This window comes from Parus major, chromosome 9 (assembly GCF_001522545.3).
Source record: "Parus major isolate Abel chromosome 9, Parus_major1.1, whole genome shotgun sequence".
In the NCBI taxonomy this organism is placed as follows: domain Eukaryota; kingdom Metazoa; phylum Chordata; class Aves; order Passeriformes; family Paridae; genus Parus; species Parus major.
Genome location: NC_031778.1, coordinates 5,693,826 through 5,712,121, shown reverse-complemented (window position 1 = coordinate 5,712,121; position 18,296 = coordinate 5,693,826). Strand labels below are relative to the sequence as shown.

The window sequence follows — 18,296 nt, the reverse complement described above, 5'->3', positions numbered from 1 at the left end:
TTATGAGTCCTGAAAAGTAAAAGTGCTATTGTTACATGCTTCTGTTGTTTTTTACACGTTTGTGAGGTTTTACAAATAAGACCAGCATTTCTTGTTTAGTTCCCAAGTTTTAACCTTGCTGGTTTTCTTCACAGAGGTTACAGCATCCCCTACCCTACAGAAAGATAGTTCCAACAGGGAGATGACAGAGGTCAGGGTGTTAGTTAGATGTTTCCATCTGCTTTCTATTCTCCATATCTTGTTGATTATACGGCATTGTTTTCTACAAGCCTATCCAGCAGTATAGCCCAGTTTTACTTTGAAGCCAGTGTTAATATTTCGTATTATTATGTTTTTACACAGGTCCGAATGCAGGCATTGAAATGCTTCTCAGTTCTAGCCTTTGAAAACCCCCAGGTATCCATGACTCTGGTCAATGGTGAGTGCAATGTTGCTGCTGCTGGTTTGACACTCACTTTTTACCTGGCTGAATGAGAATGACTCGGAGCTCTCTCTCTTTGCAGTGACTGTTGATGGAGAATTGTTACCACAGATTTTTGTGAAGATGTTACAAAGGGACAAGCCCATTGAAATGCAGCTCACATCAGCCAAATGGTAATTGTCTTTAGGAACTGGGGAAATAGCAGGGAGTTTAATCCTTACTGTTAACTGCTCCCTTCTTCCTCGTTCCAAAGTAATATGGGATGTAAAATCGTAGGAATAATTAGAGATACTGTTTGCATTATCTAAATCCTTGAACAAGTGGCTCTCATCCTATTTTGTAATGTAACTTTCACTTTTTGCTGTACATAAACAGGGAAAAATATCACTGGGCAGCAGTTTTGTGAGGAATGTGTGCTCAGCCACATGGGTTTTCACATGTATCTTGGATTTTATAAGTTTTGCTTTGGACAGACAGAGCACAGTCCTGAACTGTCATCCTTGGTGGCTGTGCTGTGTTGGAGACTGTGAGCCAAGACGATGGAAGAGCAGAGTTAGTCCCTCTACCCAACTGTTCTAAATAAAATAGATTATTCTTCAGGCTTCATGTGCTCATACAGCAGAATTAATGTTGTTGATTAATTTTGTACTTCAGCTTTCCCTGCTGGTGTGGGCACATTTGTGTGTTCATATTCATAATGACTTCCTACCCAGTGACAAGATGTGACCCAGTTCCATAATAGCAGCACCCTGGTTATGCTCATGTCATAAGCTGGGATTGCCACCCTTTAGGACCATTTTTCTTTTCTTGTATTGATAGCAGTGAAATAAATCACTCCAGGGGGTTAAAGAGCTAAAATCACCCATTGCTATAAACTACTGAAATTAAGTTTAACTCAGGAGTTTGGTCACTGATGAGTTGTTTGATTATTCTTTTAGTTTTTGATGGCTTTTGTTGACAAGGATCAGTGAGTTCTCTGAGTTCACCAAACAATTTCACAGCTACTTGTGTCAGTAAAAGTCTCTTGATTCTGGATGAGGAACAGGTAGGGTAGGTAGGATCTGTGACTCTCTGCTCATGCTGTCAGATTGTGATGCCCTAACTCATTCATGAAAGCAGTTTCAGTGATGTGCATGTGTATGAGGGGGGGTTCTTGGGTAATCCCACTCCATGTAGCAGGTATGTCATGGGACCTCCCAGCCTCCCTTCCAACTACAATTGGCCCAAGCGGTCTGGTTTTACTGGTTTTGTTAGGCAATTCTTAGTGAAGAAGGCAAATTAAATTAATTGCACTGTAGCAGCTAGTTCTGGTTGACTTATGTGTTTTTTTGAGAGGTCAGAAGGTACATAGAGAATGACATACTTAAAAGTAATTTTTTTTTACTAATCTCGAGATTTAAAGCAGTTGACAAGACAGACTGGAGTTAAGGATTGTTTTGAGATGGACATTCCCAGTTCTACTGGTGTTCTTTGCTGATTGAAGGAACCAGGTACACAACCCAGGTTTTGCTGTTGTTTTGCAGTACTTTGGCTCAGCTGGAGCTTTGAAAGCATGAAAGTAAGTGATGTGGTAAAAAGCAGCAAAAGAAAATTGCAGGAAAATGGCAGACAAACCAGTGTCTTGACTTTCAGATTTGGTTTCTAATTAGTCCACAAGGCACTCATCCTTCTTAGGGCTCTCAGTTTTAGAGCAGTCCTGAAGTTGGCAAATCCCTGCTGGTTTTCCTTCTGTAGGTCCATCCCCTATCAAATTGCCTCCAGGACAGACTCTCTCTTCCTTTTTCCTAGTAATAGTAGTAGGTGAAATTGGTACAGATCATCTTTTTTTCTGCTTGTAAATTAGATTTTACTCCTACCTTGCTATCTTCAGTCAGTTAATCTGCAGTTCCTCTGATTTATCATTAGATTCCTTGGAATACAGATCTAGAAGGTTTTTTTCCTTTTGAACCTTCTTTAAAATTTCTCTTTGAATCCATACTGGCATACAAGACTACTTTAAGAAGTTCCCTTTCTTTTCCCTCAACAATTGAAGTAGACTTGGTCTACCTCTTGATTGAAATGGAGCAAAGATCCTTCCCTTGAGCAGCAGTGTTGGGACAGAGGGAAGAGCAGGATGCCCCATGGGAGAGTGCTCTGCAGCTACAAGTGGAGCAGTAACCTTTCCTGCTCAGATCACCAGAATTGCTTCCACCTAAGCCAATCCTATGTTACCTGAAGTCAAAAATTACTTTCTTTCATTACTGAAATAGAGCTACTTTGCCTGGCAAATAGGGTCTCACCAGACTAAATGGCAGCTGCAGGATGGGTGCTTTCCTCCTGACTGTGCAGGTGTGAAAATGAGTTTCCTGCTGTTAGCTGCAAGGCTTGGGCAATAAAAGTTTAGTATGTAAAAGCTGGTACAAGTTTAGATCTCTGTGCTAACATTCAAGTCTTATCTCTTACTTTCTGAGAAGTAATATATTAAGAGGGTTCTGATTGTGGAATTTTTAGCGGTGGCTGTATTTAGAATGATGATCACTGAGGGAACTCTGAGCCCTTGGAAGGAGCTCAGGGATGTGATGAAACACATATGAGCATATTGCTGCTTCTTAGCTGAGCAGTTCTGATTGACCCTATGTTCAACTTCCCACCCAGCTGAGGATCCAAACGTCAGTTTTAAGTTACTTTTACTGAAATACAGTTACATTTCTTAATATCCACTGTGACATGATAAAAGCCAGTTCCAATGGTTAGTTCAGAAGCTAAAACAAGGTATACTGGTGCACAGCAGTTCCCCTCCAGCTCCATTCCACTGCCTTGTAGCAGAGCAGGTAAAAACAAAACCACTTCAAAGTAGAACACTTTTTTTGTGGGTGAACTATTTTGCATTTCTGGTAGTTTGGAGCGCTTTACAAGTACATTAACAAAGAACTTGGAATTTGTCTGATGCTGTGTACTGGTGAGACCTTGTGGTTGTCATATCCATTGTGAGCTGTTGTCTAATAAGGAACAAATGCTGGCTTGGTGCAGTGTCAGAGCCTTGGCTGGGTTCATCATTAGTGAGGGTGTGCTGGTTTCTGCAGAGTGTAAAGCCCTGCCTGTGGACAGGCAGCACAGCAATTCCACCTCTCCTGGGCTGGGGCAGGGCCTGGGTGTCTGTGCCTGGGCTGTCAGGCTGTGTTCCTGTGCTGGTTCTCTCCTGATGGCTGCACACCCCAGGGACAGGTACTTGCAGGACGATCTGAGTGTATTGCACCCTTACATTAGTGCAGGTTGTTCCTTTTGTGCTAGGGGCTCAGTCAGGGTGGTGGTGTGACCCTTTGTGGCCAGGGCTGTGTGTATTGATCAGTGCTTCAGCAAGGGTTCCTGCATTGCAAGCCTGCCTGAAAGTGAACCTGTAGGAGTTTGTGTGCCCAAGCCTAGTAAGCTGTGATGTATTTAGGGGATGATGTTTCATTAGGACAGGTGTTCTGCAGCAGCTGAAGTGCATCAAAGCCATGGTAGGTGACTGTGTCTTGTTGTGTTGTTGCAGCCTTACTTCCATGTGCAGAGCTGGAGCAATACGGACGGATGATCCCTGCATCGTTCTGAAGGTGAGCTGTGTCCTGCTTCAACCACCTTGTAAATGTAGAATAATTATTTTTGTGCTAGCCATGACAGCTGCTTAAACAATTCTCTGTTCAAAAGGTTTTCTCGTGTAGATCTATCCTGGTTTTATTTTTTCATATAAAAGGTAGCACAAAATCTGTTATACCAAAGATTGCAAAGCACCAAGTTCTTCTGATTTTAAATTAAAAAAAATTAATTCCCTGATTTCCGTTTGTTTCCAAGTAATGATAGATAAAACATCTACATGCTGTCTGAGACAAAGGCCCACCCCTCCTATCTTTTTGTGCAAAAATATGTAATGTACAGTTCATTCCAGTGTGCATATTGGCATCTGTTCTGCACAGGCACCTGGTACTGTGCAGCTGAGGAAGCCAAGCTGCATCCTTCTTCCTCATCCTCTTCCTTAGCTTTGTTCCAAATTGACACTCCAATTCTCTGCTCTCCTTTCTCCTTACAACACCTGCAAACAGGGGACGGTAGTTCCATTCTCCCAATCTGTCTCTCCTGCAAACCTCTTTCTTCTTTGGAAACGTCTTTCCTTCTTAAATCCCCTGTTTTGTGCTGCACCCTGGTCAGGATATGTGTGTTGCAGAACTGCTCTGCCCTGGGACAGGGAGCAGGGCCTGCTGGCAGTGGCAGGTCTTTGTTGAGAGCTGCATGTGCTGGGCCATGTGGGCCCTGTGGAAAACCACCATCATTTCAAACCTTTGTAAAGGGATTTGCTTGGGCCAGCTCACAGCAACAGCAGCAAGCTGCTTCAGCACAAATCCATGTTTGAGGCTCTGGAATTAAATGTGTTGTAGTATTTGGGAGTAGAAGAAAGTGTGAGGGGAGAAGGAAGGCACAGAACCTTTGCCTTGTTCAAACCATCCTGGTGATTCCTGCTCCAGGAGCTCATACTTGCAGGATAACACAGTGTCCCTGTGGTTAATCCAGCCACAAATCCTTTGACCTCTGCTGAACTAAGTGATGGTCCCTTCAGCATTCAGGAATTACTGACCCTTTGCTATCAAACTTTTTGCATTTGTGGGCCAGTCAGGGATGTGTGTTTCCAAAATGGTTTTTATTTACTTTCAATGCTCAGTTTGAGTAGTGGATTGGCCTGCAACATGGGGAAAAAATAAAATCCCTTGAGAAGGGCAGAGGAGGCTGATAAATAATGTATTTGATGGGAAGGGAAATGATTTCTCTGGAGTCCTAATAATGGAACTGTCCAGATAACCCAGATACATCCCATCCCTACCATGGAAATCAGATATTCCTTTCATCTTTACAGTCCATTTCCAGACATTTATCTCCTGGCCAGGTGTGCATTGTGGCTTTCCATCTTACACCCCTACACAACTCCCTACTCCTGTGCATTAATTGCACTGTACTGATCTGTAGGTCCAATGGAACAGTTAAAATGTGTCTGTCAGAATTCTTGCTTCTGTTTAAACATATGGAATTGCTTAATGTTGAAAAACATGAGATCTGTGTTTCTTGGGTGCATGCAGCCAGTGACTTAACAATGCCCAGCCCTTAAATTCCAAGAAATAACTCATTTCAGGCCATTTGACCTTGGAAAGAATTAAGAGGTACGTTGTCTTTGTGATTTAGACATGGAATTCCACTTCTTTTCTTTCTCACTCCACATGAATATAATTTTTTGAGAGCCTATGTACAATCTTCCCTGCTTGCTCAAGGCCAGATATGCAGAAGGGGGTGCTTTGGCTCACTGGATTATCTGCAAGATTCACAACTTGAGTGATAATCTTTGAGGTGGCATCTAGGTTTCTAAAATATGTAGGCACATCCTACTTCCTGTGCAATGGAGATAAGATGTTTACCTATTTAATCATTTGAACAATCAATGGGTATATGTAATTTCAGGTCTCCAAAACATAACTCTGAGCAACATTTACTAGAGTTATTCTGTTAAACTTGGTGATGTTTCACAAGCACAAACCTTGGTGTTATTCCTTGTCCACTTTCATATTTGGGAAGGCTTGAGGGAGCAGAGTCCCCACCCTTGGTGAATTGTCCTTTCCAGAGTTAAGTACTTTTCACTGAGCTTCAAGTAAAGAAAGACTTGGGTGGTTCTGATGTTTCAGTAGAGAAAGTATAACAAAACTGTTGTGGTGTGGGTGTAACCAAGGTAGGAGAGATGTCAGGGAAGGCAGAATGGACCTGGATTCCAGGTTAGCTTCTTTTCTGGTTGATCAAATATGCTGCTGAGGAGTATTCCTCCCTTGCTCTCTGCTGCAGGCAGCCAGTGTGTGGGAAAGGAACCCTGAGATTATTTCTGACTGAATTGTCCTTAGTTAATCCTGGATCACAGAAGGGCAGGAGGGGTCAAGTACTTCTTGAGGGCAGCTTAGGTACTTTTGGTTCTGGTACGTAGTAAGAACAAGCCTGTGCAAATACAACTTTTGAGGGTTTTTTTGGGGTTTTTTTTTTTTGAGTTTTTGTCAAACTTTGTCCATGGTCACTTCTAAACATTGCATCATTTTGGCTGTGTGAGAAATTGTTTGAAAATAGCCAGTTGTACACTTAGCAATGCCTGAACAATTCCTCTGTGTGTGCAGTCTTTGTACCCATTGAAATGTGTGCGTGTGAAAGCTCTTATCTAAAGAACAATGCTGTAGGACAGTTGTTTCATTTTTCTGGAGTTTCTTTCTCAATGTAGCTACACTAGAAAGTCCTTTATTTTAAATCTCTGCAGACTCTGCCATGCTTGGTTCGAATGTGCAGTAAGGACAGACTGCTGGAGGAGCGGGTGGAGGGGGCAGAGACTCTGGCCTACCTGATTGAGACGGACGTGGAGCTGCAGAGGATGGCCAGCATCACCGACCACCTCATCGTCATGCTTGCAGACTACTTCAAGTACCCCAGCTCCGTCAGTGCCATCACCGACATCAAGAGGGTGCGTTGCCTGACCCGGCTCTGAACCTGGGGAAATGGGCAAAACTAAAAATGAATGAGCTCATGATGGGTTTTTAATTTTGTTTAAACCTGATGACTGAGATCCTCAATTGAAAGTCCAGCAGGACTTGATTCTTGATGTTTGTACTCTCCAAATATCAGTCGCTGCTTTTTGGAGACTTCATTAACCACACCAAAGTGTGTGTATCTGGTCTTGCCATCCTTTAAGTTTAAACATCTTTCCTTCAGGAACCAGTATGTTTCAGCTTCATAAGAGATAATAGTCCCTGTGAAGAGAGATTTGTTTCCAACTCTGAGGTCAGGTTTGTGGAAAATCTGAAGTTCATAGATGGTTCTGTTGTGTTGAAGCACAAAAACATGTGGATGTTGTGCACTGTTTTGTATTATGAGTTATCTGCACTTGCAAGACATTGGATAAACAGACCAGATGCACCTTGGAGTCTTACTGAGTCTGGTTATTAGAAAGTACCCAAAAAATACCTGACAGAGCTTTGCTTTTTTTGTGAAACTGGCCCAAGACACAGGTTCATTTCTCTGACCCTTACAGAATGGGGTTAATTCTACATAGAGAGCCTCTTGAATTCTCTGTAAAAATGCAAATGAAATATTAAAAAAATTAGTTACTGTATAAAAAACTGAGCAAAAAGTAGTCTAGCAGCTTATTGAAGAGTAATGGACTTGGTCTGTAGCATCAAAACTATGATCAGGTTCCAAAAGAGAGTGGGGCAATTCTAAATATTATGACAGTGCTCTGAGTGTGCAGTAAGTCTGTAGAAGCAGCCAGCTGGGAATCCAGGGTGCTGGCTTTGCACCCCATAAGGTAAAACTACATGAGGAGTGAGCAAGAAATGTGCCAAATAGAGAACTTGTCTGCTTAAAATATTTATAACAATTATATAATACTTCTGCTCCAATATAGCTGCACTGGAGAGAATTACTCATAGAGCTTAATTTTTGACATTTATTTTATATCAGCACTTTGCTATCTTAGACTGTCATTTTCCTGGCATTTTGTGTAGACTTTGAAGATTGCATTGTTTTGTAGAACACTTTGGTACAGAGTTTTGAGGGCAGTGAGAGTCACAGAATTATTCTCAGTGAAGAGAACATGAGGAGATCTGGGGGCCCAAATTTGCGTTCCAAGCATGGTCCACCTCAAACACTGCTATTTTATGATGCCTTTAGTTCTCCCATTAATTATCATAAAGTCACAGAATATCCTGAGCTGGAAGGGACCCACAAGGATCATCCAGTCCAGCTCCTGGCCCTGCACAGACACCCCAACAGTCCCAGCGTGGGCATCCCTGAGCGCATTGTCCAAACACCCCTGGAGCTGTGGCAGCCTCAGGGCTGTGCCCCTTCCCTGGGGAGCCTGGGCAGTGCCCCAGCACCCTCTGGGGGGAGAACCTTGCCCTGATATCCAACTTCACCCTTCTTAAGATGGCCTGAGATTTAGAGACCAACTTTGCCTCCTGCTTTTGCTTCAGTTCTCTCAGTAAAATTTCCCTTGATTCTCTCCCAAATTTTTCGCTCCTGGTCAGTTCCTATAAGTTTCTGTTGGGAGATAAAAATAGCTTTTACCTGGATATGGACTTGATAGAGGCCTAACCTAACTTTGTTTTGGCCGCAAGTTGAAGACAAAGTTGTCCTCTCTGTAACTCAGGAGAGGAGTGAACCGTATTCTTAGCTCTGGTTATTGAATTTAGCTGGTAAATGTGGACATGAGCAGCACTTAGTGCATCTGGCTGCCCCTGGAGCAGAGAGAGAGTGGGTAAGCACCAGTAAAACAAATCAGAATATCACACTGCAGCTGCTTTGGTGGCTGAGCCTGGTGCCTGTGCTGTATTTCCCAGTTGGACCATGACCTGAAGCACGCCCACGAGCTGCGCCAGGCCGCTTTCAAGCTCTACGCGTCCCTGGGGGCTAACGACGAGGACATCCGCAAAAAGGTGAGCCTGGGGAGGCTGCTGGGCCAGTGCTCAGCCAAAGGGGCAGCTGGAAGGCAGCAATTCCCAGCCTCCCAGCTGTTTTCCCCATTATGATGTAAATAGCTCGAAATGAGACCTTTTTCCTCCATTAATATAAACTTCTATATTGGATAGAATTGGAACAAAAATTAATATCTTACTATCAGAGCATAACAAAAGTTTAGTTATGTAAGCATCTTCACTTTGATGAACTACACTTGCACAAGGAGTTGTCTTTCAATGTTTTTGGTACTTGGCTACTCATAAGGAATATCGTGGCATATGAGAAATTTCTGAAACTTGTGTTCTGAGAGAGATAATACGCCTCTGTTCTCATTTATCCTATTATATAACTGTTAAAAAAAAAAATAAACCCTGGAAAGTCTGCTCATGTTGGGAAACAAAGTCAGAATTTGTTTCCTGATTCTCAAGTGACCAAGGGGCCTTGCACTGTCATAACAAAGCAGTTGGTGATTTAAACATTACAGCAAAGAGATTGGTTGCTTGGAACACTCACATAGTTAAAAATTAATGTGTGGAAAGTGGAGGGAACTTAATAAATGGATGATTAAAAGGAGCATTTGTTTTTTAATTAATCATGGATTTTCAGTGTCATGTAGCAAGTTTAGAAGGCAGGAATGTTTTCTGAGTATATTTGCTGGTTAAAGGGGAAAAGCAGAAGGAAGGGGGCAGAAAAACATGGGGTGCAAAGATAACATCAGGAGGATTTATCAGTGGGGAGCCACTCAGGATCTCCAAAATTCAACCTCATAAACTCCTCTTTTGTTGCTTTAGTTAATAGTGAGGATCCTTCTTTTACACAGCTTTTAATAAGCAGTGGGTGTGTACATGCCAAAGTAGATTTATTATGCAAAATCCATCATTCATCCAGGTATTAACTTCCTTTTATACTGGTCTTAAGTGTTTGTGCTGGCCTTGTCTAAGTATGGCAGATGAGCCACTGGATATTTTCTATCCACGCAGCTCTACAGCCTGATCTGTAGTTTGTATATGTTGTGTGCACTCACACATGCTCACTTTCATTTTAGTATGACATTTAAGGGTAATCTACGTATATATGTGTGTATAGATAGAAGATTCGTATATATAAAAATCACCTTTCTTGTTCCTTGATGATCAAAAGCCACAGTGGAACAGAGAATGCAGATTTTTTTATTTCTGAATTGTCTGTAGATACACAAAGCTTTGCACTTAATCTGGCAAGAGAGTTTGGTGTGCTGGTTTTAGCTGCAGTTTTTATATGTAACATTCAAAATACTGTAGCCAAAAACCCAGCAAGCCATGAATGCTGTTGAGTTGTGCACTGACCTGAGTTCTTTGGCCCAGATCATTGAGACCGAGAACATGATGGACCGTATCGTTAACGGCCTGTCTGAGTCCAGCATCAAGGTGCGCTTGGCTGCAGTCAGGTGAGCCTGTCCTCATCCATGCAGAACCTCTGTCACAGTCTGTGCTACACCTGGGACAGCTCCTGCTGACTGTCTGAGAGCTGCTCTGAACTCAGTTCTACTGTTGGGAACCCTCCTGGGGGAGAGGGGCAGTTATCCTGGGCTGGTGTGGGGTTTTCTCTTGGCCGTTCCCAGGCTTCTCCTTGCCTGTCTCCCAGCTCGGTAATCCTTGTGGAGCAGCAGAGTGTGTTCAGCAGTGTCCATGTGGGTGTACATGTCTCACAGGGAAAATTTCTCTTCCATTCCAGATGTTTGCACAGTTTGTCCCGTTCTGTCCAGCAGCTCAGGACAAGTTTTCAGGATCATGCTGTATGGAAGCCTTTAATGAAGGTAAGTGAGGAGCAGTCAGGTCTCAGTGCCTGGAGTGTTCTGGTCCATTCAAGGAGCACAGGGTATCTGTTCAGTTGGCATGCCTTGCTGTAGAATCATGATAAAAATTACCTAGAAATCAAAATCCCGTGGCCTTCTCTTAAGAGAGTTGTAAGTCAACAAAAGCCAACATCAGCAAACGTGTGATTCATGCTTGGTTTTTAGTTGGCCTTTTGTTTCTTTTTTTTCATGGTTGTTTTTGGGAGGGTTTTTGTCATCAGTGAGTGAAGCTAAATTATTCTCAGTGCTCATACAGGACACTACAAGCACCAGATGTCCCTTAATTTCAGACTCAGACTAGATGGCTGATAGGTCTGTGACCCCTGCAAGAGAATTTAGATCTGTATTTTTTCCTGTAATTCTCTGCCTCTTGCATCTCATTGCAGATTCTATAGCTGAAACCAAAGAGCTCAGAAAGACCTTTAAAAAGACACATTATCATATAGTGCAATTTTCCACAAGATTAAGTGAGATTAAAGTGTTTGGGATATATGTCATCACTCATCCTGTAATGTCACTGTCATAAATGCAGATAAATAAACCAGTTTATCAGTTTCAACATCTTATAGATCTTGAAAATGCAGAATAGACCAAGTCTGCTGGCTTGGGCAGTATTGACACCCATAGGAATCTCCTAAAGTGAGTTTGACTTGACTGTTCAGAAGTGGAATGGCCAGAGCACAGCAAGAGTTGTTGGCAGTAGGGAGCAAGGGAGGAACATGTTTGGTTTAGGAATTGGCGTTTTGGTGCTGCTGGAGATCCAGGCAGAGATAAGGGACTATGACTTGTCTCAGACTGTTCTCCTCTGAGAGGATGCTCCTTAGGAATTTGCTGTGTTGTGCTTAGCATGAGGTACAGAGGGGTTGAAGAGGCTCCTCTTGGAGCTTCCTCTGCATATGTATCCTCTGCAGAGCAGGGCTTGTCCCCACTGATTTCTGCTAAATTGGACTGAAAGCTCTCAAATCTGACTTCTGTGAAATAATGCATTGCTCCAGCTTGCCCTGTGATGTGTATCATTGTCTGGGTCTGTACTATTAGCATCAAAGCACCTTCTGAAGCCTGGAATATCCAGCTACAGCATAATTTCAGATATTCCATTTTAGTGGTCTCTTCGTTATCCTACTAACAGAATTCCTTTTTCTCCCCTCTGTGACTGTAGGTTTTACAGAATGCTCCAAATGAAATTCTTGTAGTAGCATCTTCCACGCTATGCAATCTTCTTCTGGAATTCTCTCCAAGCAAGGAGGTGAGTACATAGCCAGCAGCAGGGAAAGGGGATGGGCTAAAGTGAGATTACACCATGGTTCAGTTAGCATAAAGGTGTGTTAATTGGCAGCCATTGCTTGTGACATGTTAAGGAGCTGTGATGTTACAGAGCCTGTGCCACTGATAGCTTGGGAACAAAAAAAAAAACCATCTGCTTACAGTGCTGTGACAGTTACTTTGGTCTCTAAACAAAAGACGTAGACGTGAAGTTTTGTCATTTCCTTTTTACTTGTAAAAGACAGTTATCTAAAAAGATCATAAACAAGAAGAAAACACACTGATAATTTGCAATGTGATCCATTGTCTTAGAGAATTACTGCTACTGTAATGCTGAAAATGCTAGTATAGCTGAGTCTTGTGGTTTTATTGTTCTCAGATGAACAGTACAGGATATCTGGTTCTGCAGAGTCTGTATTTCATACAGATTGTACACACAGATCAACACTGCACAGCAGTGCAACAACTCCCCAAGTCTACAATACTTTTTTAATTACAGAAAATATTTGCAAGATTGTGCTATATGTGGGAACCTGCTGGGCACTTTGGATTTCCAAATTTTCAGTTGGTCTTGGTGGTTTCGATTATATCTGTGAGACAGAAAATTAACAGAAATAATGCCAAGCACAGTTCACTGGCCATGGGGCTTTTTTGTTGGTTGGGGGTTTTGGGTTTTTTTTTTTTTGTTTGTGGGTTTTTGATAGTTTGGTTTAGTGGGTTTTTTTTTTTGTGTGTGTTTTTTGTTTGGTTGGTTTTCATAATTTGGGGTTTTGGTGAGGAGTTGGTTTTTTTCAGTGTTTCTACTTCAAATTTGAGTGAAATACTGGATTTTCTGTCAGGATATTTGTTTCATGTCAAAAACATCATTGCCAAAAGAAAATTGATTTTGTAAGGGGAAGGAATATTTAGAAGTACTAGATTTGAAAGCCTCTATAAAGCATCTGATATTTTTTTGCATTTTACCCTTTTCTTCTACATAATTTTCATATATGCAGTTAGTCTAAGTAGTGTTGTAAAGATCTGTTTTTCCCTCCTTCTTTCAGCCTATTTTAGAATCAGGAGCCATAGAACTTCTATGTAGTTTAACCCAGAGTGAAAATCTTGCCTTGCGAGTGAACGGCATTTGGGCTTTAATGGTGAGTAGGACACCCCAATGAAATCCCACTTGTCACTGATCCTTAAAAAGGTTTGTGAACATATCTTGTAGAACTTGTCAGTTGTTATTAAAAATTACATAATTGAAATCTGGCTTGTCGTTTCACCAAACTGCAGAAGCAAAACATCATCAGCCTGGAATACTTCATCCATTAATCCATAAAGTAAAATAAATTCTTCAGTTCTGGTACTAATTTTGTTGCCAGGATTATTCAGGGAAGCTGTTAAGTAGTGTCAGTAGCATGCCAGGGGTAAATAAAAGCAGGTAATAACCAGGTTAGCTGTAAGGCAATGTGGAAATTGAATTGACTGTGTAGCAGTTGCTCATAAATTACAGCCTTTTTTCAAGATTCATTTAGGAAGGATGTATTCTTGAAGGGAATAGTCTACTAACAGAGTGGAAGCTCAGGTGTTCAGGTAAAAAAAAAATCAATTTAAGCATGTCTGTTTCAGAATATGGCATTTCAAGCAGAACAGAAGATCAAGTCAGACATCCTGCGAGGTCTGAGCACGGAGCAGTTGTTTCAGTTGCTTTCTGATTCCGATGTAAATGTTCTGATGAAAACTTTGGGACTGCTCAGGAATCTTCTCTCCACTCGCCCAGTAAGTAGAGCTGCAAACAGACCTTCTGAAAGCCGACCAAACAACAGCCAAGCCAGTGCTTCTGTGCAAGACATTTTCCTGTTTTAACACCATTTGGATTTATTCAAATATCTGTAAGCAAACGTGCAAATCAGTATGAGAAAGTATTGGAAAGAATCCTCTGCATCCATGGAAACATTGTAATTATTATCAGAGCTAGACATTTTCATTTAATGTTCAGTTGCATTGCATTTAGCTTTTAGCAACATTATTTTCATAGTTTCTCTGTGAAACTTGTACACAACAACACTGAGGGTTGCACCGTTGAGTCAGTGTAGGGGAAGGTTCAGATCTTAGAGATACCTGTCTTTCTTCTTCCTTGGCACTTGAAATACTTCTGTTCTTATCAATCTACACAGACAGTACTGTCTTTGTGAATTTGGCTGTGGGACTGTTCCTTTACAAAATGCAGACATTCATTTTGCACCCTGAAATAAAATGGTTGGAAAATGTAAGCCTGGGAGTTGTTTTTGACAGGGAGAAAGATATTCATGGAGGAAAAGAAAGGGGTAATCCCCTGTGAAGAACAGAGGGAAAACATGCAGCAAACATTTGGCAAGCCAACATTTTTGAGGGGAAAAAACCCATGAAGCCTCTCCTGTCCATTTATCAGATATTGTGTTTCTACCAGAAAAAGGTCACTGTAAAAAAATCTTCTCATATTTTTACTCATTGAGTCTCAACAACCTTCATAGAAAATTAGCTCTGTCTTAATGTGAAGACACTTAATAGCCTTTCTTTCATTGAATTCACCCTGACAATTCTCACTGTCACTTAAGGTGTTCTCCATCTGTAGCTAAGGGCCAGCCTTACTGCTTCCTGTGGTAGGTTTTAGAGGCAGAACCAGCCATTTTCAACCTCTACCCAAAACTCACTTCAAAGTAACTCATTCAGCAGCTTTCTAATCAAAACCCATTTTTAGCAATTTTAAGAAGTCCTTCAAGAATCCCTGAGGTCTTAAAGAATTTTAGTGTGCCATGAGCTGGTCATCTCTGGTGCCCGTTTGCTGCCACTCCTAAGGTTTGGTATAGTTAATCCAGTAGATTTTGTTTCATCTTCTTTCTTTTATTCTAGTGTAGGTGTTCATAGTCTGTCACCAAGTGACCTTTGAGCTGTGACCCTGTCAACTTAGGGCAGTTTTCCCAGACAATAACCAAGGCTTTGGAAAGGTGGCTACTGGACCTGGGCACAGTATCCCTGCAAGAGTAGCAAATACCAGAGAAGAAACATCAGTTTTCTGACCCATCTCTGATATTACCCCTTGGTTATCAGAAGAGAAGTGGTTGTTTCCAGCTGCAGCACCACCCATTTAGAGCCTGGGTCAGCAGGGTTCAGTCCTCAGCCTGGCTACTGGGACAGCAGTGTCTCCTCTCCAGGTGACAGGGAAAGCACCACCAGGGCCCATACAATGCTCTCTCAGACAAAAGCAGGCTCCACATGAAGAAGAATGTTCCGAAGTGTTTCTGCTGTGATAAATTCTTGGTTTGGGAGAGCTAACTGGGAGCAGTGCTCTGTGTGCAGTGTTGCTGCTCCTCACTTGGAGTGATTCAAGTGGGAATGCACCTTCCTTGTCCGGGGAATTGCACTAAATATATTTCATCCTTGCTTTGGCAGCACATAGACCATATAATGAGCACTCATGGGAAGCAAATCATGCAAGCAGTGACCCTCATTCTGGAAGGGGAGCACAATATAGAAGTCAAAGAGCAGGTATCTTTTCTGTTTTGTGTTGTCTTGGCACAATAAAATACAAGAGAGCAAAAAATGCTTACTGTTCACAACATGTCATTTTTGTTTGGGATTATGATGTACTGTGAATATTTTACTGAGATCTGTCAGATGAATAACTTGAGCATCTACAAGAATGCTTTTCTTTCTAATGGATTGTTATATAATTGTTTGAACTGAATTCAGATTGGTTTCGCAAATGTAGGCTTGGCATAGAGGAGGTATCTGAGAGCAGAAGAATTAAACGGGCCATTGCATGGCAGGACAGGATTAGTAGGAATAGAAGAGAAGCACTAGCTGGGGAAAGAGCATCCTGGTGGAGCCCAGAAAAAAGTGGGGAGGGACCTGGCCTGACGAGTTAAAACTTAAGAAAAGCAATCTGCAAGAGGAAAGGCAGAGGGAAAGAGGAGATGGCCAGCAGGGAATGGCATCCTGGAACCAGTGTACAGAGACAGCTGCTGTGGGGGTGCTAAAGCAGCAGTTAGAGGATAGGTGGGCAGGATTTGGCTGGATAACTCTCATGCCAGACAAGATGGGTAGTGGGAGAACTGTGTTCCTCGTACGGGGTGTGTAGTGGGGAAGGATGGGGGGAGCAAGGAGCTGTGGGAGATGCCAGAGGATTGCTTTGGCTTAGGTTGATATGGGTAGCAAACAGCCTGGGAAATGAGTGTAGGAGTCGAGCTAGTCTAAATCCCTGAACAGGCTGAAGACCAACAGGCCTCCTTTGGTGATTTAAGTATAAAATTAGTAAAAAAAATCCCCAAAGACTCATGCTAGCAAGTTTAGTCACACCATGGCTCTGATACAGATGAGAACTAACCATGTTTGTCTTTCTAAATAGGTCTTCCTGATAAAGCTGTGGTGACAGGAATGGCCTTTATTGCCATAGGTTATTTGCCTTGCCATGCCTATCCCAATTACTTTGCAGGAGAACCAGCATACCTGGGAAATACTCTGGAAAAGGGCTGGGACCGAATATGGTCTTTGGAATTTGAGGCCTATGTCCACTGAGCATTTCCTTGTCCCTGTGGTGTAGATGGCTCTTATTTCAAGATCCAGTACTACCTGTCTGCACACCAGAACCCCTGCTTGCAGCAGGACAGTGCTTGTCTCTGTCACTGCCAGCCTCATCAGGATGTAATTAGCAGCTTGGAAGTAATTAGTCTCTGCAGCTGCTGACACAGCACAGTGCAGCTTAGACACAAGCACCATACAAGTGCTGATCATCCTCCAGTGTCCTCCCAGCCTGTCCAGAAAACATGGTCAAGTTCTTCCAGAGCTCTTTGGGAAAGAGCTTGTGAAACATCTGCTGGTGCCCCTGAGAGCCAGGGAAGGGGCTGTGCCAATCAAAGGTCTGTGCAGGTAGTGCCAACATGGGCCAGGGTGCTTCAAGGGCATCCTGTGCGATGGCTCCTCTAATTTGCAAGAAATAACCACCTGCAGAAGTAGCTGGAGTTACCTCTGCAGGTGACAGCTGGGATTGTGATTAGACTTGTTGAAAACAAATTACTCCTCTGCTAGATCAGCAGAAAGGCCTCTGTCTCTCCTTTTCCTGGCCTGAAGAACAAGGTGGAAATGGTTGGGGTTTGCTGTTTTTCCTTTCCCCCCAGCCACTGCTACAGAACAGGCTGTTCTATATTCCAGGACATGTATTCTTTTCTATATGTTACAGATTTCCATAACAGACTTTAAATGTATTTCCTTGCAATGAATTAATGAGTGCTGCTCTTCATTTTAAAATGGTGATGAATGTTTTTGGCCAGGGCTGCTCCCCACAGCTGGTAACTCCTTGGCATTGGCCCTAGATGTGAGCAAGCTGGAAACTCCAGATTAAAGATATTAAAACTAATTAAAGGAATTGTTTGTCCCAAGTTCAGAGCTGTCAGGGAAGCTGTCATGGGATGTGATCTGGTGCCAAATAACTTCCCAGTTTTTCTCTCTTTCAGACATTGTGTATCCTTGCCAATATAGCAGATGGCACGACAGCAAAAGAATTGATTATGACCAATGATGACATCCTGCAGAAAATCAAATACTACATGGTAGGGGGGATTTCTCTTAAAGGAATTGTGTTGGTCTTTTGCAGGAATGAAAAGAGGAAAGTGCTTTAGGATTTTGTGAATTACTCACTATCATGCATTTAATTTCCATATAACCAGTGGGGTGTAAGTGCAGTTCTGTATAGCAGAGGTGTACAGAGGAACTGACTAAAAGGAAAATCCAGGGATTATTTCCCATAAAAAACATTACAGTGATGTCATCTACATAGAAAACATTTCATGAGCTTAGAAAAGTCATATCTTGGAGAGGTCAGTAAACATTTGGAAGGAAGTGATTGACCACTCAAGTGCGTTGTATTAAGGCCATATCTTTGAGAGAAGTTGTAGATAAGAATTAGTCTCAGCTTTGCTTATTACATGATGAATGGCAAAATATAAGTCTTGTGAATTTCTGAATTTCTTCTTCTAAACTTGAGTTCTATTTTTCTGTATTTAGAGTCATTCAAATGCTAAACTACAGCTTGCTGCCATGTTCTGTATATCTAATCTCATATGGAATGAAGAGGAAGGTAAGAAACCCTCCTTATTAATGCACAGACATGTTACTATCCCTATGAAAAAGCTTTTGGTGCATAGTAATCAAAATTTGCAGTGCACAGTGCAGTGGGATCCAAAGTGTAAGGGAAAACGTCATTATAGGTGTAGTATGGAATACTTGGGTGTGGTCAGGAGACACTGAGGAGGATGCAGAGAGCTTTCAGGGGGAAGA

The 18,296-nt window shown here is 42.2% G+C and overlaps 1 protein-coding gene across 4 annotated transcripts in view; it reads left to right on the top strand.

Annotated features, from left to right (window-relative positions):
* ARMC8 (armadillo repeat containing 8) overlaps nucleotides 1-18,296 on the top strand; it is a 61,691-nt gene that overhangs the window by 38,836 nt on the left and 4,559 nt on the right. For all 4 annotated transcript variants that reach the window (XM_015637315.3, XM_015637318.3, XM_015637319.3 and 1 more), the window contains 13 exons: nucleotides 343-418; nucleotides 504-594; nucleotides 3,933-3,993; nucleotides 6,714-6,914; nucleotides 8,788-8,883; nucleotides 10,249-10,331; nucleotides 10,619-10,700; nucleotides 11,899-11,985; nucleotides 13,046-13,138; nucleotides 13,611-13,760; nucleotides 15,414-15,509; nucleotides 17,474-17,569; nucleotides 18,024-18,096. In XM_015637315.3, coding sequence (XP_015492801.1) covers nucleotides 343-418; nucleotides 504-594; nucleotides 3,933-3,993; nucleotides 6,714-6,914; nucleotides 8,788-8,883; nucleotides 10,249-10,331; nucleotides 10,619-10,700; nucleotides 11,899-11,985; nucleotides 13,046-13,138; nucleotides 13,611-13,760; nucleotides 15,414-15,509; nucleotides 17,474-17,569; nucleotides 18,024-18,096 — 1,285 coding nt within the window. The remainder of the gene's footprint in view (nucleotides 1-342; nucleotides 419-503; nucleotides 595-3,932; nucleotides 3,994-6,713; nucleotides 6,915-8,787; nucleotides 8,884-10,248; nucleotides 10,332-10,618; nucleotides 10,701-11,898; nucleotides 11,986-13,045; nucleotides 13,139-13,610; nucleotides 13,761-15,413; nucleotides 15,510-17,473; nucleotides 17,570-18,023; nucleotides 18,097-18,296) is intronic.